This window comes from Nannospalax galili, unplaced genomic scaffold (genome assembly GCF_000622305.1).
Source record: "Nannospalax galili isolate Female #2095 unplaced genomic scaffold, S.galili_v1.0 scaffold497, whole genome shotgun sequence".
NCBI lineage: Eukaryota > Metazoa > Chordata > Mammalia > Rodentia > Spalacidae > Nannospalax > Nannospalax galili.
In genome coordinates, this window is record NW_008339354.1 from 409,159 (window position 1) to 434,906 (window position 25,748).

General features: G+C 44.1%; 1 protein-coding gene across 1 annotated transcript; it reads right to left on the reverse strand.

Moving 5' to 3' along the window:
• Nucleotides 1–2,820: 2,820 nt before the first annotated feature.
• Nucleotides 2,821–14,901, reverse strand: Sod2 (superoxide dismutase 2). Its single transcript, XM_008833859.3, has 5 exons — nucleotides 14,741–14,901; nucleotides 14,431–14,633; nucleotides 8,891–9,007; nucleotides 6,835–7,014; nucleotides 2,821–5,679 (listed from the first exon to the last, which is right to left on the reverse strand). The coding sequence occupies exons 1-5, from the start codon at nucleotides 14,761–14,763 to the stop codon at nucleotides 5,534–5,536; spliced, it is 669 nt and encodes a 222-aa protein (XP_008832081.1). The 5' UTR covers nucleotides 14,764–14,901; the 3' UTR covers nucleotides 2,821–5,533.
• Nucleotides 14,902–25,748: the final 10,847 nt, after the last annotated feature.

Here is a 25,748-nt window from a genome sequence, read left to right on the forward strand (position 1 = left end):
ACAGAAGACCTACATACACCACTGGAACATTCCTTTCCTGTATTTCTTGTATAATTAGGAACTGATCTGATAATATTGATTCATGAGCTTTGTTTACTACTGTTCAATTTTAAAAATATTTCTGAGCCTCAGGGATACTTATATTTATGTTAAATATAGTAAATCACATCACTTGTTGTTTGAATATGTGCTCTCAATTTCAAGCTCAGAGCCAAGTGAACACACAGTGACCAGGGCACACAAGTAAACAAGAACCTTAGGTTCTGGGTCTGCAGGAAGTACATGTTAGTGGGCACAAAGGTGGAACTGTCTGTCACATTGCACATGAAGGGGCTACAGGGTACAAAGCCAGCATACGCTGAAAGTAAAACTACAGGTGCCAATGGGAATTTCACCCAAAGTATCCATGCTCTCTCCCTTTCATAAATAATCTAAGCCACCTTATTGTTCTAGAAGCATCCTGACAGAAGTTTCTTCAGTAACTATAAGCACACATGAAATAGCAAGCCAGCATGATGTCATGAAAACAGGTCATGCCAACCTTCCCTTTCCTGGAATACTAAACTAGTCATCTAGGGAAAATAACACCAGGCAAGCTCCTATTTTCCAATGATCAGAGCGAATAAAATATCACCAGTTCAGAACTTTATGTAAAATACATCTGTGGTAAAAGTTTTACTTCTTTCCAGAGTTAAGGCAGTAATTGGTTCATGTTTTAAGATGTTGTGAGAACTTTATAATTCACATATAAAATGCTATCATAGTGTGATTTATGTTAAGAAGTAAATACTTGCTCTTCATCCCTGGCTGTTTCTTGGCTCTCAAAACCCCTGGGATCTCCAGCAGTTGTTTCATTCCTAAACTTGGGACCACGAATATGTGTACTAAGTCTCTCTTGATAAACAATTACCTAACAGTGTGGGAAGCATATTTTATTTTTATTATTTGTATGTGTATGAGTGTTATGCCTGCATGTATGTAAGTACACACGTCATGCAATGCCCAAGGAGGTCTGTTGGGGGACCCTGCTGCTAAGGTTGTACTCCTCCATGTCCAGATAGCTCTAAGGGGCTCGGTGATATATGGAAGGACTCCCTTTCTCAGCAGGGGCCTCCTGCTCTCTGCCTGACTTACCTGGAAAGTGCCATCAAGCACCAATGCCTGACCTTATTTGGAACATGACCTTTGGCATAGTTATCTGCAATAAAACTGCCCCCAGGTTTTTTCTATATGATAATTAGGCATTGCCCTATAGTCAGATGATAGGATCCCCTACCACATGTAAATAAAGCATACTATGAGCACCTATCAGCTGAAGTTTTGGCTGCTGCCTCCACACTATATTTTTCCCTGACCCCCCCACTGGATAAACGGAGCTGTATCACTGAATCTGACTCCCCAGAAAGTCTTTTCCGTCATGCTCACTGGCCGTCCTGACCCCGTTTGTCGCTTCTGCTCCCTTTGTCCTCACAGATCAGTGGCCAACGGCCCTCAAGGGGAGGGAGAGACCCACAGAGATCAGAAAAGGGTGTCAGATACCCTGGAACTGGAGTTACAGACAGTTGTTAGCCACCATGTGGGTGTTGGGAATAGAATCTGGGTCCTCTGCAAGAGCAGTCAGTGCTCTTAAACACTGAGCAATCTCTCCAATCCTGGGAAGCATCTGAGATGACTGCTGGCTGGGGGCTCTAAGCTGCTTCAGGAAGGGAGCTGGACACCAAATACCAAGGCAGGATTAGTTCTGGGGCTTTGAACTCCAGGGAAAGGAAATGGGCTAAAAGTTGACAAGATCACCAATGACCAAAGGGGTGATTATAATTGTGCCTAGTAATGAAGTCTCCAAAACAGAGTTTAAGCATGCTTCCAGACAGGTGAACTTGAGGAGGGAGGGCACCTGGAGGGGTACACACACACACACACACACCTCACATACTTCACCCTATGCTTTCACCTGTAACTCTTTTAAGGCTGTTATAATGGGTAAACATGTGTTTTCTGAGTTTGGTAAGCCACTCTAACAAATCAATCATACCCAAGGAAGGTGACTGGGAAGCCCAATGTGCTACTTTTCTCATCAGTGTGACTAAATACCTGACAAGAAGAACCTAAGGGAAGTTTATCTTGGTTCACCGAATGAGAGGATACAGTCCACCTGGCAGTGAAGGAATGGCGGCTGCATGGCAGCAGAAGCCTGCGGCTGAGACTCCTCACACCTCACATGTCCATGACAGGAAGCAGAGAGAGGGGATGCCTGCCTGCTCAGATGGCTTTCTCCTTTTTCCTTTTATTCAATCTAGGGACCCAGCCCATGGGATGGCACCGCCCACCTTCAGGGCTGGTCTCACTAATACCCTAGGCATTTCTTAATCCAATCAAGTGGATGCTTTAAATCAGCCATTACCACCTAGTTTACAGCAACTTTGTCTGAAACACAGGATACAACCTGGGGCTTGAGACTGGCGTCTGAAGTGCAGTCTTGGGGGACTGAGCCCTTGATCCAAGGATATGACATACTCCAGGGAGACAGTGTCACTGGAGTTGAATCACAGAGAATCAGCTGGTTATCCTAGGGTGTCTGGTGACAGAAGTGTGTTGAGCCATTTAGGAGAGTAGGAAAAAGATATTTTCCCCCTTATATCCCCAATACTGTTTGGTAATTAAATCTGTTACTACAGACATGATTCACAGGACTGCTAGGTTTTAAGAGTAACATTTCAACTGCTTATCAGTCATTATTCCGTTCTCCCAGGAAAGCAGCAGAAATGGAACATGACAGGATCATTAATGTTCTGACACACCCATCACACACAGACCTCTGAATAGTTGACAGATTTTTTTTAATTAACAATCAAAAATGCTTCACACTTACAATGAGAAAATAAACGCTTCTTTAATGAATAACTGAACGAAAACTATCCAGGAACTTTTAGGCTTTTCAGTGTGTACTAAACATGATGATCAGAAGACAATATTAGCTCGAAGTAGGCAGGGATAGAACTGCAATTTATTAAAAGTCATTTACCTAAAATTAAAACACAAAATAAAACTAATATTTATATCTAATTTTAGCTGTGACTCACACACAGCCCACATCATCTTAGACTGTGTGGTTCTGATACTACTTTTTTCTAAAGTGCTCAACAGAAATTCAGATCTCACTTTAAGACCAAGAATTTCAGGTACAATAAAGCTGTTTCTGAACTTCAAAGTTTAATTAATACACAACAGCTCAAGCAACAGACACTACTTCAAAGAAAACACTTTGCTTCCTTGTTTCCCTCCAGTGCTGACCATGCTAACATTTGCCAAGTTCAGTTCTGCCTGGGGCATACACTGTACACACACACACACACCCCTTCCTGAAAGAACAGTATTTATTTCTTTCAAAAAAAAAAAAAACATCAATTTACTTGTCTCTATTTCTTTTACAAGGAGACAGCTAAATAATCTAAGTCTCATTTTCCCCTGGATGATTAAGTCTTTAATTTTAAATTGTCTTGGTCTCTTAAAATCTATATGGCAAGGAGGAAGACCCTGACAATGGCAGACAGTATGCTCCCTTGTCCTCGTCAACACGGAGCCAAAGCAAAAATAGAGCCTCATAGAAATTTCAACATTGAATTTTTTTGAAATCTGAACACTTAGTAGGAGTCAAAGTTTTGTAAGTCAGTAGTCTCTTTGTTAGTTCAAGATAAACTCTGATCCAACAGACTTGTATTGAAAAGTCCATCCATCTACCACTTTCCTAGGTCTGTTTAACCAGCGCTCACTGCCTTGTAAACAAAGGCAAGTGGCAACCACAAGACTCATTTGCTCTCTAAGAAATTCACATCACTGCGCATGTAAAGGATGCTACTCACAGCCTTCAAAGTTCTTCGACCCACAAGCATAAGCACATAGTCATCAAGAACACCACCAACGCTGACATTCAGAAGGCCCAAATACCTTCTACAGAGCTCTGAAAAAGCGCCTTGAATTTAAATATGTATTTTTTTAATTTCAGTCTTCAATATTGAAACTGCTAAGTTACTCCATTTTTCCATGAAGAAAAAAAAAGGATTAAAAAACAAATTTGGGTCAAATTACTAACTAGGTTTAAGAAAAAAGTCAATATAAACTATCCCAATAGGAAGTAAAACTTACATGTGCACAGGGTTTCTGAGCACCATTATTTGGTAATAAAGAACAATTAAACACAAAGAAAATATTCAGTAATAGAACTATGAACTAGATCAGGACATGTCTAACTGATAAATTGTATAGTCATTAAACAGAATAGGAAGATGGTGAAACAAAGTGTAAAAACACATGACTGTGCTTAGCTGAATTTACAAGGCTCCCAGGCGCCTTTACACAGTACACAACCCTACATGCAGAGCTATACAAGCACGTGATCAGAACACTGTCACGGGAAGGGCTTCTCTTTATTGAGAAACAATGCAAAGCTCCTCTAGTGGCTAAAAACTCTTGAAAAGCAAAAACAACCCCCACACAAATCACAATGTCATGAAAAACAGTCTTTGAAAACAAATGATCTGAAGGGGACACCCGTGCCTACCCAGAATGCCCTCTGGCCTAGTCCCCATGGTTGACATCATCAGTCAGGCCCTAATTTGTCCATCTTGAGCACTTTCATAATTTATGTTTAAGGACAAACTTAAAGATTTTTACACTTCTGCCTATAGAAAAACCCAGATGCACAATTAATCTCCTCTTCATAGCGGTTCCCAATTAATAATCAAGTCACTTGGGATTCGTTGATTTGTTTGAACCTAGGACCTGGGCCTTGCACAAGACAAACAAGAGCTCTACCAAGGAACATTATATCCACACCCTCAAGTTGCATATTTCAAATGGCAAAATGGTTTCCCATGTGTAACTGTAACCATAAATAAATTCCACCAGAAATATCACTAAACACAGATTACTTACAAAAGAGCAATTTTAAATGCAAAAGGGAAATATTTAGTTTTCGATTGTTTTTAAATAACTGGGGCAAAAAGACGAGATTTTCTATAACTGCAATAGAACAAGATTGCAAAGACTCCCTTGCAGGCCAAAACCTAGAGATGGAAGTTTTCTTTTAGTTTTTCTTTTGTTTTTTTTGAGGCAGGGTCTCCCTGTAGCCACAGCTGGCCTGGAACTCACTGTGTGGACCAGGCTGGCCTCAATCTCACAGAGATCCTCTCTTCTTTGGCCCCCAAGTGCAGGCATTAAAGGCATGCATCACCATGCCTGGCTTGGGATGGAATATTTTTGATGGTCTCATGATGACAGTTACAACCTGTTAGCAATTTTGGCACTTCAAAGAAAATGTTAAATCAGGAGTAATTCACACAGAGCACATACTGTTCTCAAACAGTCGCCTAATAATAAAATTTAATTTAAAATAGGAATTATTTATAACATGTTTATCAAATCTGTGGACAAGCAACATCAATGTGACAATAAAGCAGTCTATTACTTATCAAAGTATTCTATACTACTACAAAATGGTCATATGGAGCTCAGCACTCAGGATGATGATAATGCTTTACTTCTTGCAAGCGGAGTATCTTTCAGCTACGTTCTCCCAGTTGATCACATTCCAAATAGCTTTCAGGTAATCAGGTCTGACGTTTTTATACTGAAGGTAATAGGCATGCTCCCACACATCAATCCCCAGCAGTGGAATAAGGCCTACAGGAAAGAAAAAAAAAGCTACCCTTTAAAACAATGTCATCCACTTATTATTATAAAATGGGAAATTTGCATAAGAATGAATATTCCTACAAAAACATCTTAAACTTTATTTTGGAAGAAAACGTAACGAATACAAAATAACCACCCTTGGAAAATCAATTAACTACAGAATCTTAAGTCTGCTCTCAAAATAGTAACAGAGCCACTGAGTGCTGAACCCAGCCTTCTTCAAGTATCTCAGGTGCCACAGGAGAGTGTGCTGTCTCGGGGATGACTAAGGCCCCACCAAGCTCTTTTCCCAAAGTTCGGGAGTTGGGGGGCAGACATTATGCTCTGCTCCCCAGGGAAGTGAGTCTTATGGGCAGTCCTGAGGCATGGGCAGAGGTGAAGAGAGGAGCAGAGAAACACTGCTGTTTGATGTGAGCACAGCAGGCTGAGACCATCACATCCAGCTAGGTGTGGTGGTGCACACCGTTAACCTCAACACTCTGGAGACAGAGGCAGGTGAGGCCAGCCTGGTCTACATAGAGTTCCAGGCCAGCTAGGGCTACACAGTGAGATCCCACTTAAAAAAAAAAAAAAAAAAAAAATCAGAGATCAGAGCCACAGCTAGCTGCTCAACAGCTTTGGACTCCACCTCCTACACGTCAGGGACATCTTATACAGGGCTTCTAGTTCAATCAGGCCCAACAGAAAAAGTAAGGATTTGCTGAGCCTTGAACTTTCCAAGTCAAATATTTTCATATACCAAAGCCCTGAAGAAAGGCAGGAGGCTGGGACCTAAGTTCTGGTCCCAGTTTAACCACAGGTGCCCACCAGAAAAGGAGAGCACAGGTGCCCAAGACACACTCTTCTTTGTTCACTGCTTATCTACTTTTAGTTTTTTATTATAGTGTATACAGTAATTTCCTATAGAATTAAGCAGGATTTATTATTAAAACATTGTTAATGTATCTAAAAATTACATGTGTTTATTTTACAAAATATCAGAGAGTTTTTATTACACAAGACTTGGGTACTATCTAATAAGATTTACAAGAATTACTGTCCACAAAGTTTAAACTCTACTAGTTTTCTTTATTTCTCATTAAGTGCTTTATAGCAAACTGTTATCTCCAAAATGAAAAATGAGTAATAGTTTTTAAAGTTAACCTGTTGTTCCTTGCAATGGGTCCTGATTAGAGCAGGCAGCAACCTGTAAGCGTCCCTGCTCCTTATTGAAGCCAAGCCAGCCCCAGCCTGAGCCTTGGACGCCAACAGACACAGCTGTCAGCTTCTCCTTAAACTTCTCAAAAGACCCAAAGTCACGTTTGATAGCTTCCAGCAACTCTCCTAAAGGAAAAAATCCATAAAACAAACGGATTTCAACAATTGCAATACAATATGCACTCAATATTAAGATATTCGTGTCACAGGACCAACTAGACAACATCATTCAGAAGATGCTCTAGCCCAAGGAACCCACACACACCAGCACTGTGTCTGTCCCAATGCCTGGCTGAGTTTTCATTTACAGCCCTTTTCTTAAAGATTTACTTAGTTTAGTTTATGTGTATTATGTGTGTGCCTGAGTGTGTATGTATGAACATCACATGCATGCAGGCAGTTGCAAGCCATGTGGGTGCTAGGAACCGAACCTGGGTCCTTTGGAAAAAAATGCAGGTGCTCTTAACCCGAGCCACCTCTCCAGTCCCCTTCACAGCATTTTTAATGGCGGTTGATCAGTGCAGTTAGAGGCTGCTGCACTCTCTGTGCTATTTTCATCAGGAGGCCCTGTCTCAAAAAGGCAACAGGCAATCATCCACAAACACAACGAACAGATCCAGCAGAGCACAGCACAGAACAGCAGAAAACATCAGCATCACTGGCTGACTTGGCTACACTCTATCCTAGTCGCCGTCAAAACCTCAGAAGTACAAGTCATAGTCTGAAGACCTAACTCAGAAAGAATTAATAATCCAGTTTCCCAGATGTACTTCCCATTTAATTCTACTCCAAAGACAGTGCACTTCCTAATAGTGAGTAAGACTGGCTGCCTTGTATAGTAGCAATGGCTCAAGACAGAACAAATAGCAGGCCAGGAATGCAGCTCAGGCAGAGGGTTGGTCTGGTATGTAGCTGACCCCGGATTTGATGCCTATGGCCATCACAGACAGACAAACAAAAAACAGGCACTTCCAGCTGGAGAGGTGGCTCAGCAGGTAAGTGCACTGGCTGCTCTCGCAGAGGTCCCAGGTTCGGTTCCCAGCACCCATGGCAACCAACAACTATCCTTAACTCCAGTCCAGGGGATTTGACACCCACCTCTGGCCTCTGTGGGTGTTGCATGATACAAGTGCACTTACATACCTGCAGGCAAAACACTCACACATAAACGTTTTTTTGAAGCCACTCAGGGTAAAGGGGAAAAGAAATATACCCATGCATTTGATGTCACTTTTGTGTGAGTCTAATATTGTTTTATGACTGATTATTTACTTCAGGACAAGTATTCACCTTACAGTGGTTTATGAATGCTTATTAAACCCTCTGTTTAAAAGGAATCAAGGTAAAATGGAGAAAGCTATCTTGAGGAACAAACACACAGTTATTTTGTGGACCATCCATGTGCAATTCCCTTGCTTATAATACAATCTTGTGCCTGCACTAAACACCTGCCTCTGCAAACATGCCTGCAGAAGGAATTTTTTTGCAGTGGTCTAAGGGCACATAATGACCTGTGCTGGCAATCACATAGGCTACAACTTAAACCCACAGTGTTGTAATCATTAAAGAATGACTGGGAAGACCTACAAAAACTACAAAGGAACTAAATCCAGGGTTCAAGTTCTTTGGGAAGAAACTCCACTCAAGTTCACTGACACGAATAAACTTTCCCGACTTTTCCACATGAGTCTCCTGGTATCTTTATTGTACATGGCAGGTCCTGTGTCTCAGTCTGCCATAACAAGGACACAACAAGAGCCAATAAAATGGCTCAGAGGGTAAAAGCACTTGCTGTGTAACCCTGGAGACTGAGCTGAATCCCCAGAAACCATGTGCAGGCAGAAGGAAAGAGCCAACTCCAAAGCTGTCTTCTGACCTCCACACACATGCACAGTGCACATGCTCACATACACACATCACACACACATAAATAAAAGATGAAATCAACAATAATTCCTGCTCCACACAAAATACAGACAAAGCTGCACCAACATACACCAACCTTTGGGTTCTCCACCACCATTAGGGCTCAAGTTCGTCCAGAAAATGGCATGATTAAGATGTCCTCCACCATTGAACTTCAACGCCGGCTGAAGAGCTACCTGAGCCGTAACATCTCCTGAAATATAAAATGCAAACACATTCTTAAAAAAACTCCTTACACCTGGCATTGATGGCACTGGCCTAGAACCCCAGGACTCAGTAGCCTGAGGCAGGAAGATGGTCATGTATTTAAGACAAGCCTAGGTTACATAGCAAGCATCTGTCTCAAAAAGAAAATAAACAAACAAACCTTGTATGTGTGGTTTTGTTTTTGTTTTTTGGACAGGGTCTCACTATGTAGCTCTGATTAGCCTGGAACTTGCTATGTAGACCAAGCTAGCCTCTAGCTCACAGAGATCCATCTCCCAAGTGCTTTGATTAAAGGCAAGCCTCACCACGCCCAGCTACTCTTAAACCACTTCATGCACTATATATATATATTTTTTGAGACATTAAATAATTATACCACTGTATCTATAAATTTAGCAGTTTCAGATTCTAGCAAAAAAAAAAAAGAAAAAAAGAAAAAAGGCCCTCCTAAAATTACTTGTTCCAGTTATTTTCAGTTCAATTAACAACATGCAGAACAACTGGTAAGGGGCCCAGCAGGTGGTACAGTGAGGGCAAAAATCACTCCTAACTACCAAGGGCTTACAATTCTCTTGGGTACAAGTGATTTCAGCAAATAGAATACCAAAGAAAACACAGTAATGACAGCAAAGTATCCTGGTACATGCATGTAATCAACACAGTAATGAGAGCAAAGTGGCCTAGTGCATGTATGTAATCAAAACAGTGATGAGAGCAAAGTGTCCTGGTGTATGTATGTAATCAATACAGTAGTGAGACCAAAGTGTCCTGGTGCATATATGTAATCAACACAGTAATAAGAGCAAAGTGTCCTGGTGCATGTATGTAATCAGCACAGTAAGGAGAGCAAAGTATCCTAGTACATGTATGTAATCAACACAGTAATGAGAGCAAAGTGTCCTGGTGCATGTATGTAATCAGCACAGTAAGGACTAGCAAAGTATCCTAGTACATGTATGTAATCAACACAGTAATGAGAGCAAAGTGTCCTGGTGCATATATGTAATCAACACAGTAATGAGAACAAAATATCCTGGTACGTGTATGTAATCAACACAGTAATGAGAGCAAAGTGTCCTGGTGCATATGTGTTATCAACACAGTAATGGGAACAAAGTACCCTGTTACATGTATGTGATTCCAACATTTGGAAGACTGGACCAGAAGGATCTTGAGTTTGAGGCTAGGGTGGGCTACATAGTAAAACCCTACCCCAACAAATAAATCAGAAACAGAATACAGTAATACACTCCTAAAATGTAGAGCTGGAAAACTAATTTTTAAAACAGACAACTAGTCATTGGGATATATTTCAAAGTATCAGTAACAAACTCAAAAACTCAAGCTGTACTCCTGATTTCAACCCCAAACTTACTCTTCCTATGATCATCCCCATCTCAGTGAATGTAAGCCTGTCCCTTGGACACTGGTGTCATTTTTTATTCCTCTCCTCACACTCCACACCCAGACCACCATCAGCACAACTCCATCTTAAGACCTGTCCAGAACCCAATCCCTTCATCCTCACTTGGTTGCTACCTGCTGGTACAGAGCACCACCTGCATTAATGCCTCTGAACCCTTTCTGAGAGGTGTCCCTTCTCAGTGGGGGCCAGCCCTAAGATGTCAACACTCAACTACAGAGAGTAATTTCACCTGGCCTCTGCTCCTGAGGAGCCTCAGTGGCCTGCCAGTGCTCAGATGACAAGCTCAGTGTGCTGCTGTTGGTGGCTGCCTCTGCTGACCACTCTAGCCACCACAGCTTCATGACTGATTCTTAATCAATAATGCCTTCTTTATCCAGGATACAAAAACCACCCATCCCCCACCATCCCTCGCAGGCCCATAGCCTACTTTGTCTTTCTCAATGGCACACACAACTCTGCACACTGCACATTAGTTCATCTGTCTCCTGACCAGTCCATGATTCCAGTGACAACAAGCTTTCTGCCTTGCTGTGTCCTCAGTGTTCAATGCATTTCTCAAACACAGAAGGCACTCTAGAAATATTTGATGACTCACTTCATGATTTAACATATTGAATGTAGATTCTAAATAAAAACTAATTTTCTTTAATCTATAGTTTGCAACCCCAGCACTCAGGGAGGCTGAGGCCAGCCTGGACTACATGAGACCCTATCTCCAAAAAATGGGGGGGAGAGGGGTGTGGTGGTGGTGCAGGCTTTTAATCTCAGCACTCAGGAGGCAGAGGCAGGTGGATCTCTGTGAGTTCAAGGCCAAGGCCTCTATATATTTACTCTATAATGAATTCCAGGTCAGCCAGGGTTACATACTGAGACCCTGTCTCACCAAAAAAGAAAACTAAAAAGATGAAGGAAATCTGAAGGAGTTAATACCTGCTCTGAAGTACACTTTTCTGAGGTTCAATGTGTTCTTTGGTGTCAGTTCAAATTATTGTGCTCAGAAACAAATGTTAAAGCCAAGTCTGGTGGTACAGGTCGTACTTACAAGTCACAAGGTAGAGACAAGAAGAAAACAAACCAGGTTGGCCACTGAGTGAGATTCTCAGTCTCGAAATTTTTAAAAGGCAAGCTAGGCGGACCTAAGGAGCAGACACTTCAAGCAGCATTCCCCTTTCAGTTTCGTCTTTACCCCAGCCTGGGATTAGCACTCAAGCCAAGTTATGCATCTGTAGGCTCTTCTCCAGCCAGAAAGATCCAGGCTGTTTGCAAGGGCAGTGTGAAGTTCAACACTGATGACATTATCCAGGACCCAGGGAAACTGATCATGGACCGAACTGACACTCATTACAACACCGTCATTCTCAAGAAGTGGTACATAATTTCTAAAGACCACTTGTCTCTGGGAGACTAAAATCCAGGATGCGGTGAACCCAGAGCTTTATCACCAAAGAGAGCAGAATCCTTCTCTCTGCCTTCCCATTCTCACCTGTCATGCCATATGGATGCCTGTTTATAACAACTTGCATAAATAAAAGCTTAGATACTGGAGAAGGGGGGAGGGGGTGGGGATGTACCTCAGATGGTAGAGTGCTTACCTATCATGCACAAATCCCTAGATTGGATCCCTACCACGGAATACACCAGGAGTGAGAAGTGTCACATACCTGTAATCCCAACATTCTAGGAGTGGAGGCAGGAGGATCCTAAATTCAAAGTTATTTTCTACTACACAGTGAGTTTGAAGCCAGTCTGGGTTGCATGAGATCCTGTCTCAAAAAATTTAATAATCATGAACAAGGCCCTGGATTCAATCTCTCTATAGCAAAAATAAGTAACTTAAAACTTCTGGCTGAAAGGTATTTGTATTAGTTACATGTGATGAACATATGACATTATTTTACTTGACTTTTTCAAGTTTTTAACTTTCTAATAATTTCAAAATTGTAATTCTGAGTAAAAGCAAGTCCTGCAATAGAGTACTGCACAGAGCACTACAATAAAACCTACAGCTTGTTTATTCTCCCAGCAGTTCTCATTAAACAAGCACAGCTCTGGCTCCACAAGAAAAGCACAGGAAGCCTGGTGTTGTGGTGTGTGCCTCTAGTCCCAGCACTCGGAAGACAGAGGCAGAGGCAGCCTAGCCTGTTCTACATAATGAGTTCCAGGCTAGCTGTGGCTACAGGACTAGAATTAAGATGTTTTTACAGCACTACAGAGGTTTCCCGGGTATCTGAGGTCACCCTGCAGGGAATGCTTTCCCAATCGGGATATTCCCCAGCATTAACCATTACCACATCTTCCCGCATGTTATTTCCTAAATCAGGAGTCTTTTCCCGTGCTCAATTCGTCAGATTTGATCACTGCAAATAAATCTTCCAGAATGTTGTAACTGAGGTCACCCTGCAGGGAACGCTTTCCATTCCCCAGCATTAACCATTACCACATCTTCCCGCATGTTATTTCCTAAATCAGGAGTCTTTTCCCGTACTCAATTCGTCAGATTTGATCACTGCAAATAAATTTTCCAGAATGTTGTAACTTCATCTTTCGGTTTGGCCACTTACCGCAAACACAATCATGCTGCAATACTGTACTTCTCCACTAGATGCCCCTCGTCCACCAGATGTCACTGTCTAGCGTTTGTCAAATTTCACAGGCCTCAAATTCAGTACATTGAGGAAAAAGTAAACTTTGCTGTGAATACAATCAAGCAATGCACCTAATCTAGAGGCCTGAACATCAGTTATTTTCCTTGTAAAAACTACTAATTGACAACATACTACTTTGTCTAGACATTATAGTATACCCAGTCCAGCAACATGGCTCAGCAGGTAAAGCAAACCTGACAGCCTGACCTGTGTAGAACATGAGTTCAGTTCCTAGATCCCATGGTGGAAAAAAACACTCCCAGAAGTTGACCTCCACAGGAACGGGGGCACACATGTTCTCTCTCTCTAATAAAATTTTTACAGACCATAGCACTCCCATATTCATCCCGAGCACAAAAATAAAAAGTCCAGATACTACTGTCTGTTGACTGAGCTCTTTACATATATACAGTATATACTTATTTACTCGTTTAACTCCGTACTATATTGTTTTGAGACAGGGTCTCCCTATAGCCCCAACTGGCCTCCACCTCACAGAGATCGACCTGACCTCTGCCTCCCAAGTGCTAGGATTAAAGGCATGCACCACCATCCCCCACCTAACTACTATATTTAACTGAGGAAGATATTGTTTCCCACAAAATGGCTATTCTTGTGAATGTTGACCCCGAAGTTAAATCAAGAAAAATCATCAAGCCTACCAGAGGCTGGCCTGTTTTGTCGTTAAGTGCTTTTCCGTCATGAGCACCCCAGTGCTAACTAACACCTGCCTCTAAACACACGAGTGAAACGTATAATCTCACAGTGCGGGGGCAGTTGAGGCTCCGGGGCCTCTCCAAGTCCTACACTGGGCTCTCAGTCCCACCGTTTCCCATAACTATGGCAATACCCCAACTCCTGTCCAAGCCATCTCCAGGGACCAGCGCTCCCTCGGCTGCTGCCCAGGCCCACAGGCCGGCCGGCCTGCCCACAACAGAGCTCTGTATCCAGGGCCACCCTGAAACTCAAGGGCACTCTCCCTGACCCAGGCTGGGCCGGAAGCAGACGAGCACTGGCAAACCTACCTGGGAAACCAAACACGTCCAAAGCCTCGTTACATAACAGGCGCACAATTTAAATATTCCTATGCAAAAAGAGAAATACTCATATGCGAAAACGGGTTACGCATCAGCTTTCTTTAAAGGCCAGCGACAGCAATGCGGGAACGAAATGGCCTTCTGCGATCCGCGTTTCCGGGGATAGTCAAAGTTTATACAAACCTCTTCTGCAATAAAACGAGCCAGTATTTACCGCGGGGGGCTCCGCGCTGCAACGCGGCTGCCGGGACTCGGGCGCCTTCTGCGCGCACGCCCCCACCCCACCCCACCCCGCACCTACCCTTGGCCAGCGCCTCGCGGTACTTCTCCTCGGTGGCGTTCAGGTTGTTCACGTAGGTGGCGTGGTGCTTGCTGTGGTGCAGCTGCATGATCTGCCCGTTGATGTGCGGCTCCAGCGCGCCATAGTCGTAAGGCAGGTCGGGGAGGCTGTGCTTCTGCCGGGACCCCAGGACGCCCACCGCCGGGGCCAGCCTCCCGCCCGCACTGCGGACGGGGCGCACGCCGGGTCAGACCGGGTCCGACCGGGTCCCGCCGGCCCCCGCGAGCCCCCTGCCCCCCGCCGGCCCCGCGCGGTGCCGCCGCACACCTACCCGCACGCCGCCCGACACAACATGGTCAACGCCGCCCGCCTGGCCGCTGCTCTCCTGCTACCTCCGCGTCCGTTCGCTGCAGCCGAGCGACAGAACCGAGGCGTCCCGCACCGCGCAAGGACAGCGCTAGGCCGCGCCCAGCCCGCCGCGACCACCTGGGGAGGGAGGGCCAGCCTCCGGCCGCGCCTCCCCCACACGGAGTTGGTTCGGCCCGCAGGCCCCGCCCCCGGGCCTGGCACGTCCCCTTTCCTGGCCTGGCCCCGCCCCCCGCCTGGTCACGCCCCTCCTCTGCCCGGAGGCCCCCACCCCGACACAGACCACGGCCTCTTCTCGGCCCTGGCCCCGCCCACATAGACCGTCAAGGCCCGGCGGCGGCTCCGCCCCTTCGCTGCTGCGCTCCTCGTTTCCTGAGGCTCCTTCCCGACGCCCCCGGGCCTAGCTGCTGGTCAGGAGACCAGCGAGCGTGTTGTTGCGGGTGTAACCTGGGCCTCTGACACAGTTAGCTCAGCCCTCCCGCCCTGTGTCCGCAGTGACCTTCCTCGTTCGCTTGTAGAGGTCGCGTTAGGATCTGCAGGTGCAGCCTGCCGGGTAGCACTGTTAATAAAAAGACCAGGGCTGGAGAGCTGGCTCGGCAGTTAAGAGCACTGGTTGTTCTTATAGAGAATCCGGGTTCGAATCCCAGCACCCACATGTCGCCTAACACCCGCCTGTAACTCCAGTTCCAGGGGATCTGACCTCCGTGGGCTTTGCACAGCATGTACACTTACAGACATGCAAGCAATACACTCATACATAAAATAATAATAAAAACAAAACACTAAGCCCTATCAAGTTTTGAGTAGTTGGTGACGTCTATGAACCAACTGCTCAGCCGAATGTAAAAGGACATTTTTTTCTGTGTTTCATAGTCCAATAAACCATGAAACAGTTTAAAAAAAAAAAAAAAACTATGGGGCTGGAGAGATGACTCAGCAGAGGACCCCAGCTGGATTCCCAGCACCCACATGGCAGCTAACAACTATCTGTAACTCCAGTTCCAGAGGATCTGACTCCTCTTCTGACCTCTGCAGGCATTGCATGATACAGATGCAGTTACATACATGCAAGTAATACACTCACACATAAAATTTTAAGTAAATTCAAAACAATCTTTAAAAAGCAATTATGTGGGTTCTGCCTTCAAAGAAGACAACCTTCTGCTGTCATTGGTATGATTTAGGTCTTCACTGATAAGAACAGTATCAAAGGAAGCAGAAGGCCACTGGTGGGTAGTTTGTTGTTTTCTTTTACACACACACCCCCTTGCAATCCTCCCAAGGATGGCTAGGCTTTGGGGAAGAGGACTAGGAAGATGCAGTCAGGGGAAAAGGAACTTGTTCACAGTTCTCAGGAAAGGTACTCAGTGCACATGCTGGAGTGAAGGAGGACGTTCAGATTATGTTGTAGATAGCCTTAAAACTTAGAGTGGGGGTGTTGGAGAGATCACTCTGTGATTAATTAAGATCAAGTTCAGTTCCCACCACCCACATCATCTCACAACCACCTATAGCTCCAACCCCAGAGAATCTGACTCTTCTGGCCCCCTTGAACATCCAGACACACACACACACACACACAAAACTAAAATCTAAATTTAAAAAAGAACAACTCAGAGAAGAGCCTGGGGGTATGATTTGTGACAGGAACTGAACAGAGAAAAGGCAACCAGCCCTGAGGTTCTTCAGATGAGGGTCTAGTACTGATTTCATGAGGGACAAAACAGGCTACTTCATTCCAGATACTTGAATGATCATGATTAAAATTATCTTGGCTACATCCTCTTCTTTTTTTAATTTTTTATGTGTATGTATGTGTTTTGCATGCATGAATGTAAGTACACCTCTACATGCAATGCTCAAGGAGGTCAGACAATGGCTTCAGATCCCCTAGAACTGGAGTTATGGATGGTTGTGAACTACCATGTGGATACTGGGAACTGAACCCTGGTCCTCTGTAAAAACAGCCAATGCACTAACCACTGAACAATCTCTCTAACCCCTCTTTTTTTCTTTGTTAACACTTGAGGTTAGCATATAAAGTACTGGGTTTCATATGACAATTTCATCCATATTTTTTCTTTCCTGTCACAAATCTTACAGAGGCAGAAATCTAAGCTAAAATCCCCTGTACTCAGCATTGACTAATCTCCATGGACACAGTACAAATGCCATCATCCCAAATGTTGGAATTCCCAAAGCACCAAATCCCTAAAGTCTGAAAGCCCTAAAAATGTAAGTTTTTTATAGTCACAATTCTGAAAGAATAAAATGTTGAAATTTTTTTGGTTTGTTTGCTTTTTGGTGTTTTTTGTTGTTGTTTGATTTTTTTGTTGTTGTTTATTTTGTTTTGCTTTTGAGACATAGTCTCCCTGTAGCCTCGCCTGGCCTGGAACTCACAGAGATCCGCCTGCCTCTGCCTCCCGAGTGCTGGGACTGAAGGTGTGCACCACCACACCTGGTTAATAATGTTGAAATTTTGAAGTTAAGATTACCAAAAAAGAAAAAAAAAATCTCAATTTCCATGGGGGCTTCTGTTGTTGTTTTGTTCTGACTCACTTTGCATGTAACTCTGGCTGGCCTGGAACTCCCAGTATACACCAGGCCAGCCTCTGCCTCCTAAGTGCTGGGATTACAGGTGTGTGCCACCAGGCCTGGCCTCTGAGGAACTGACTGGCCACAACATTCAGCACAACAAAAACTTCAGCTTCAAATGTGTCGCCTACAATGACAGTCCTTCCAGCTGATGGAATTTTGGAGCTTTTATAATGAATCAAATATACACTTGAAACAGGTAGGGACTGCCACAAGGGACAAAAAGGCAAACTCCAGGCCCTCAACCTGTTACCCATTTGAAGCACACTACCAACACCACATTAGGTAAATAAGGCCAGAATGTTTAGAGAATAAGAGTCCTTTCTGACTAAACGCTGCCAAAACTAATGAGGTTCAAGATGGCTACACAAATGGTAAAGACTAGGCGGAATTGTTACCAAAGCAACCAAACAAAACCTTAAATAAGCCTTCTAGCTTCAGTAACACTTTTTTTAAAAAAAATAATATATTTATTTAGGGCTGGAGAGCTGTTAAAGGCTCAGGCTCACAACCAAAAAATAATATTTTTATTTTATTTCATGTGTATGAGTGTATTTCCTGCATGTGTATAAGTGCACCCATGTCGTGTAAAGCCCGTGGGGGTCAGAAGAGAGTGTTGGATTCCCCTGGAACTGGAGTTACGGACAGTTGTTAGCCAAGCTGCTCTCTGACCACTGTATGCACTACGTGTGTGTGTGTGTGTGTGTGTGTGTGTGTGTGTATGAGTGTTTTGCTTGCATATATGTAAATGCACCAGTGTCATGCAATGCCAGTGGAGGTCAGAAGAGGTTATTGAATCCCCTGCAACTGGAGCTATGGATGGTTGTTAGCCACCATGTGGATGCTGGGAATCAAACCCGAGTCCTCTGCAAGAGCAACCGGTGCTCTTAACCATTGAGCCATCTCTCCAGCCCAAGCTCTAGTAACTCTTAGTTAACTTAAAAAGCATTCATTTTTGAGGCCACACAGCTGAGCAATGCCTTACTGGTTTCTCACTAGCCCTTTCTGTCTTCTGAGTCAGACTCTACTCAGCTCTGTGTGTAGACATGTTGTCATTTGAGAAATGTTTTGTCCAGAATTGCGACATAACATGACTTGATATATTCCCCATGGGAGTGGATTTCTGTTTCTTCTGACCTGCCCTTGTGCTTTCTCCGAAACTCCAGCATCTATAGTCCCTCAGCCTTATTATACGGTCCAACCCAAACCACAAGGCCAGGACATTTATGCAAGATGATGATGTCAAGAAAAACCCAGCAGTCCTAGGCTAAGCCACTGCCTGCTACCCTGAAAACCTCAAGGCCAGAGGACCAAAACACAAGAGCAGACTTTGAAATTAAGTCCATGACTAATGGACCATGACGAAACTTCACTCTTCCCCAACCCCACAGCTCAATAAAAGCTTGCTGCTCTCTTTGATGAAAGGTCTCTGTCTCTATCACTAATGTCTCCCTTCAGTTTAAGCTGAAGCTGGCTGATTCTGATTGATGTTCCAGTAAAGGAACCTTGTCTATTTTGTCCTTTGTAACATGTGGCTTGGTTTTTTGTTTGTTTGGTTTTGACTTTTTGGCCTTTTTGAGGCAAGGTTTTGCTCTGTGACCCTAGCTGGCCTCACACTTGAAGCAATCCTCCATCTCCTGAATGCAGGCATGCATCACCACACCAGTCACTCCGAAGTTTTCACGCTGTAAGAGCTGTCATCCAGTATCGCTTGAAGAAACCAGCAAAGTTACTAACTAGCTGCAAAACAATTGTGCATGTGGTATAAGACACTTATACAATGCTGTTACTATTCATTTGCCAGAATTGTTTCTTCCACATCTGTGGTCTGATATGATGAATGCGAAATGTACCTCACACTCAAGATTGAACTCAATCCTGTCTTCCCTTTTTTGTGTGTGTACATGTGCGTGGTATAAGTGCATGTTGTGTGGGTATGTACACATGTGCGGGGGGGTACTGTGCTCATAGAGGCCAGAGATCAACATCAGGTGTCTTCCTTACTCTGTAGTATATTTTTGGAAACAGGATCTCTAAATGAACCTGGAGCTCACCAGTTTTGCTTCGCTGGCTGGAGAGCAAGCTCTGGTTATCTACCCATCTCCACCCAACCCCCACAGCACTGTGGTTACAGACAGGCACCACCCCAGCTGGTTTCTACGTGGATGCTGGGGTACTGAACTTAGAGCCTCAAGCTTGCACACAGGCATTTTACCCACTGAGCCATCGCCACAGTCCATTGTTTTTGAAACAGTTTCACTGAATAGTCCAGTTCCGATGCCTAGAAGTCCTAATCCTCCTCCTGCCTCAGCCTCCAGAGCGCTGGGATTACAGGGGTGTGCCACCATGCCCAGCTGGCAACACTGTCTAGTTTGCATGCAGGCCAGTTTTGAAACTTCCTTCCTCCTGCCCCATGCAGCTTCCCAGCTTACAGCTGTCATCACAATTGCTGACTGGCTTCTGGTGGTATCTCTTGCATTTAACTCCAGCCGGTACTTTATGAGCCTGTGGTGATACTGCCTCTGCTCTGACATCAGGCCATCTGTCTTACATTTGCTTCTCAGCCTCAGTGAAGACCCAGCTGCTTGTCATTTCTCTTGACTGACCCACCTGACTGACCCTTCCCACCCTTGCAAGGGATAGACGAAACCAGAATAGAATGGAGGAAGGTTGGAAAGGAGTTTTGTTCCATTCTTAGAACCAAAAGGTGTTTCCAAAGCTCCCTCATTAAAGACTATGCATGGGGCTGGAGAGATGCGGGAACTTGTTGCTCTTGTAGAAGACTGGGAACAATCTGTAGCTCCAATTCCAGGGGCTCTGATGCCCTCTTCTGATTTCCAAGGGCTCTGCATGCACATGGTATGCTTACATGCAGGCAAAACATTCAAACACATAAGTGTAAAAGCAAATAATTTTTAAAGATTATGCAATGCCCTACCTACATCCTTCAGGGAAACAAACAATAAATGCACCTCACATCTATTGCTATAGATGGGAAAAAAAAAAAAAAAAAAAAAGGCCTGGGGACCTGTCAGCCATTTACTGTCAGTTTGTTTTGTGCTTTTTGTTTTTGACTGCCAAGTAGCCCAGCCTGGCTTCAAATTATCTGTCTTATGACCTAGCCTCCTGAGTATGTGGATTCCAGGTGGACCACCACCTAGCTCATTCAAATTCTAATCACATCTCAGGGATGAACCCTTCATCTTAGTTAGTGTAAGATTGAATTCCTGAACACAGGCCCCTTGTCAGGTATTTCACCACAGCAATAAGAAACTAATGTAATGCATAACAACTAAATTTTCCAAACAAACCAGCTTTAATTGACATGATATTAATGTCTCCTTACCTCAATCCTTGCCCCTCCCAAAAAAGGTGATCTGAAGCCACTCAGTGTTAACCAACCAGTCATTTTCCTCGTTTTCTTTCATTATCCCCACCTTACAAGAAAAGAAAGCTTGAAATGACCAATCCATTCTTTGTTTCTGCTCTCTCCATCCTTTGTCTATAAAACCACATGCCTAACCAGCCAAATGTGCTGGTGCCTGCTGTAATCCCGGTACTTTGTGGTAGAGGCAGGAATATTGAGAGACTATAGGTTGGCCAGAGCTGCATGGCCAGACCCTGTCCCATATATACATAGTAATCATGTTCTTTGACAGTCGGTTTACAGAAGTGTTGTCTTGAAAAGTATTTGGTTTGCTCACCACACAATGGGAGATATTTCAGAGGCAGGGCAGTGGAGAGAAAAACCTTTATTACAGCAAGCTAGCTGATCATGAAACAGGCATTTAAAAGCTGCTTTTGCCAAAAAGTATTGACTCCTCATTTGAGCACACAACGTACATAATTAAAAGGCAATGAAAGCCTGACATCTCTGTCTTCATTTTGTGTCTGTCTTCTTTACTTTGTCTGAAGTAAAAAGGGCATTTCAGATTGTCACGTAGGACCTGAGCTGAGACCGTGACCAGCCTTCGTCACGCACACGTCTTAGACCCCGCACCAGTTCTTCCCCTAGTTAAACCTAAAGCTCATGTTGGTACCTTGAAGATGGACTTGGCATCACTGGATCCCCTTATCTGTCCCTCTTCCCAGTGTGACCACATTGAGAAAAATCTCCTTTCCTTACATTTACCATTACTTGTCTTATTCATTGATGTACTGGGGATGAGTGCCAGGCCTAACTTGTTGGAGCTGCCTGAGCCTAGAATTTTACCCTAAAAACTCTAGTTACAATCAGAACCACAGTAACTAAACGGACCAACTGTCCTGGTTAACCTCAGTTGTCAACCTGACACATCTGGGAAGAGGAAACCTTGGCTGGAGAATTTCCTCTATCAGACTGGCCTGTGGCCATGTCTGTGAGGCATTTTCTTTTATGTTGAGTGATGTGAGAGGGCCCAGTCCAATGAGGGTGCTAACACCTCTGGACAGGTGGTCCTGGGTTGTATAAGAAAGCAAGCTGATTGGGCCTGGAGAGATGGCTCAGTGGTTAAGAGCACTAACTGTTCTTGCAGAGGACCTAGGTTCGATTCTCAGCACCCACATGGCAGCTAACAACTGTCTGTAACTCCAGTTCCAGGGGAATCCAATGCCTTCTTCTGACCTCCGAGAGCACATGCATTTACATACATGTAGGCAATACACTCATACACTGAAAATAATAAATAAAATATTTTTTTTAAAAAGGCTGGCAAAACATGGTGGCACACCATACACCTTTAGTCCTAGCACTCAGGAGGCAGAAGCAGGCAGATCTCTGTGAGTTCAAGCCCAGCCTGGTCTACATAGCAAGTCCAGGCCAGCTGGAGCAACAGGGAAACCCTGTCTCAAAAAAAAAAAAAAAAAGAAAAGGAAAGGAAAGAAAGAAAGGCTGAGCACAGGCCAGAGGAGCAAGCCAGTAAGCAGCGTTCCTCCATGGTCTGCCTCCAGTTCCTGCCTTGAGTTCCTGTCCTGGCTCCCCTCAATGGCAGACTGTCACTTGGAAGTATAAGATGCAATAAACCCTTTCCCCCCTAAGCTATTTTTGACCAGACTGTTTTTATCACAGCAACAGAGAAGCAAACTACAGCACCATCTTAGCTAACAGCTACAAGCAAAAAGCTTATATGGGAAATTCAAGTAAGTTCATTTTTAGCCAAAGATGGATGGAAACAAGAGTCATCATTAATGCTGCGTTGATCAGTATTTTTTGACACATACTCCGATGATCTGAGAATCACCAGATATTTTGAGATCCATAAATCGAGAGAGAGAGAGAGAGAGAGAGAGAGAGAGAGAGAGAGAGAGAGAGAGAGATCCTGTGTGCACATGTGTGGTTGTGCATATGGAGGGAGGCCAGAGGTCTGCCTCAAGTATTGTTCCTCAGGACCCATCCACGAGAGAGAGAGAACGAGAACAGATTTTGGTGTTTCTCTTCTTCCTTTCTCCTGGAATAGCTACATTTAGGTATGACTTCCCCCATCCCGCCAACTTTGAGCTGCTATGGTTGAAGCCCAACTATGTGCTAGGTAAGTGCTCTACCTACCATTGAGCTACAGTCCCTCCTCTTTAGAGTTTAGAATGGAAGAAACACAAAAAAGAAGTTTGCGCCGGGCATGGTGGCACACGCCTGTAATCCCAGCACTTGGGAGGCAGATCTTTGTGAGTTCAAGGCCAGCCTGGTCTACATAGTGAGTTCCAGGACAGCTGCGGCTACAGGGAGACCCTGTCTCAAAAGTACAAAAAAAAAAAAAAGGAAGTTTGCAAAAGACACATTAAGCTTAAGGAAACTTCAGAGCTACTCAACCATATGTGAGAGAAACTCTAGTCAACAATGAAAAAAGGCTGATCAATTACTCTTAAACAGGGTTGAAGATTGTCCTTTCCAGAATGTACAAAGAGAACTTTCATCTCAAAATTGGTCTATACCTGGGTATGGTGGTACATACCTGTAATCCTAGCGCTTGAGAGACGGAGGCAGGAGGATTGCCGTGAATTCAAGTTCAGCCTAGGCCACAAGAAAAAAAAACAAAAAAACAAAAAAAACCTTACCTAGACATTTCAAACCATCTTAGCTTTTCCCCAGCTTAAACTTTAATCCACTTCTTCTGGGCTTAATTTGATCCTCCAGAATTCCTGTACTGAAGTGCTATCCCTTATTACTCTAGAATATGACTCTATTTTGAGATGAGCCCTTTACAGAAGCAATGAACTCAAAATTAAGTCATATACACAGGCGCCAATCCAATATGACTTATGTTCTTGTAAGAAAAGGAAATTTGGACACAGAGACACACGTAGATGGAGGGGTGGCCATGAGGAGACACAAGGGGGCAGTTTGCGAATTGAAGAGAGAGGTTCAAGGAGAAACTGGCCTAACAAACACCTTGACCTTAGACTCCAAGTCTTCAGAACTATGAGAAAATCTATGCCTGTTGCTTAAGTCATGCAGTCTGTGGTGTTTTGTTACAGTAGCTGGAACAAGCTAATGTACCTTTTCAGTTAGATTTTGGTGATCTCATCTGGTTATCAAAAGTTCAGCCACTATTGGTGTAACTGCCACCATAGGGCTTTCTGCTCATCTAAACTTTCTCCAGCACTTTCCTGGCCATCCTTGCTTCTGTTCTTTCAAAGGGCTGTACTCATCTATGCTCAGAAATGAAGGCTCCTCTCTGCTGGCTCCTGCTCTGGGACTTCTGGTCCTCCATACTAGCTACACCAGCCCCAGTCACCTTCAGAGGCAGAGAGAGAAGAGATGCTTCTGAGCTTACTTTGGGTCACATCTATTTATTTATCTTTTAATATTTATTTCATTATTTATTTATGTGTATGACTGTGTTTGCGCATATGCACATGCATGTAAGTGTTCACCGGGTCCACAATAGGGAACCCCATCAGATTCCCTGGAGCTGGAGTCAGAGATAGTTTGAACCACCCAATGTGGGTGCTGGGAACAAAATTCTGGTTCTCTGAAGAACAGCAAGCACTCTTAACTGCTGAGCCTTCTCTCCAGTTCTATTTATGTATCTTTTTGAGATGAGATTTCACAATATTGCCCAGACCAGTCTTGAATTCCTGGACTCTAGAGATCCTCCTGCCTCAGACTCCTGAGTGCTAGGACTCCAGGCACAACATCACTGTGCTTGATTTTGGTCACAGGTGGGTTTTGGGTTTGGTGGCTTTTGTACACATGGCAGGCCTGGTATTTTCTCAAGCAAGAACTCCCTGGGCCTACCTAGAAACAGCCATGCCTCTGTTTGATCCCATTTACTTCTTTCCTTGGATCCAGGGGTACTCCCTGGATAATTTACGCATCCACAAAGGCAACCTGGTTCACACTTGCATGAAGTTGTGGTACTAATGAGATTCCCTTTGATGCCATTTGAGAGCTCCAGAGAGAAAGAGTGGCGATTTCCTTCCTAGACCTTCAGCATCCTTTGAAAACAGGGGTGTGTGCACCATCAGACAAGTCCTGATGACAAGGGGTACCAGTGTCAGAATTTACAATGCTCAGAGTACACATGTTCTGTGGGCACTCCTATCTCTGGGGGCATGGAAGGCTCCCCTTCCTATAGCTCTGATAAGAAAAGCAGACAAACCTGCACAGCCTGTTGAATAAGAATTCCTCTACCCAGCTCATAACATGCTTAGCACCCAGAAGACAGTCACTACACACTTTTAATGAGTAACAGTGGCACATGAAGGTAAAAGTGCCAATCAAAATCCCTCCTTCCAACTCTAATCTAATGGACTCAGGTGCTACCAGAACTAAGAAGTCTAAATACCTCAGCACTGAGGTGGACGTTGGATGTGAGAACACTTGGATATGGAATTTTCAAAAGCTTGGGCGGAGTCCTGGAGAATCTGTCACCCAGGAAACACAGCAGTGGCTGAAAGTGGGACAAGGGAACCCGGGGCTGATGAATGACCTCGTCTAGGGTCAAGGGCCACAGTTGAGGTTATCTCATGTATTAGGAGATATTTATCCACATCACTAACTCCTAGCCATCAGCTGCCAGGAGAACCCACTTCTGGTGGTGACAAACAGAAAGTCTCCAAATATTACCAAGTGTCCCAGAGGCCAACTTTGGCTAGGATCCACTGTCACAGAGGTAAAATGATTACCAAAACCTCAAGTCAAGTGAGTGAGTGTTGTATTAACTTTTCCAGGGGAGATGAGAAAATAAGTCTGTTCATCTCACATAGGGCACCAACCACAGACCAAAGAAACAATTCCACCCAAATCTAGCTTGGTGAACCAATGAGTTTAACTGGAATTATTTACAGGAGCATGCACTGAGGGTTTACCTACAGGAGCACAGATGAGGGTTACTTATAGGAATATGCATGGGTGAGGATTACTTACAAGAGCATGTGTAAGGGCTTGTCTGCAGGAGCAT

What these genes read in the sequence shown, in the direction of transcription:
- Sod2 (XM_008833859.3), bottom strand. Translation starts at nt 14,763, where the DNA reads ATGTTGTGTCGGGCGGCGTGCGG. An exon ending in TTGTGTCGGGCGGCGTGCGG is followed by an intron (nt 14,634 to 14,740) that starts GTAGGTGTGCGG and finishes CCCCGTCCGCAG; the next exon opens with TGCGGGCGGGAGGCTGGCCC. An exon ending in TGGTGGTGGAGAACCCAAAG is followed by an intron (nt 7,015 to 8,890) that starts GTTGGTGTATGT and finishes TTTTTCCTTTAG; the next exon opens with GAGAGTTGCTGGAAGCTATC.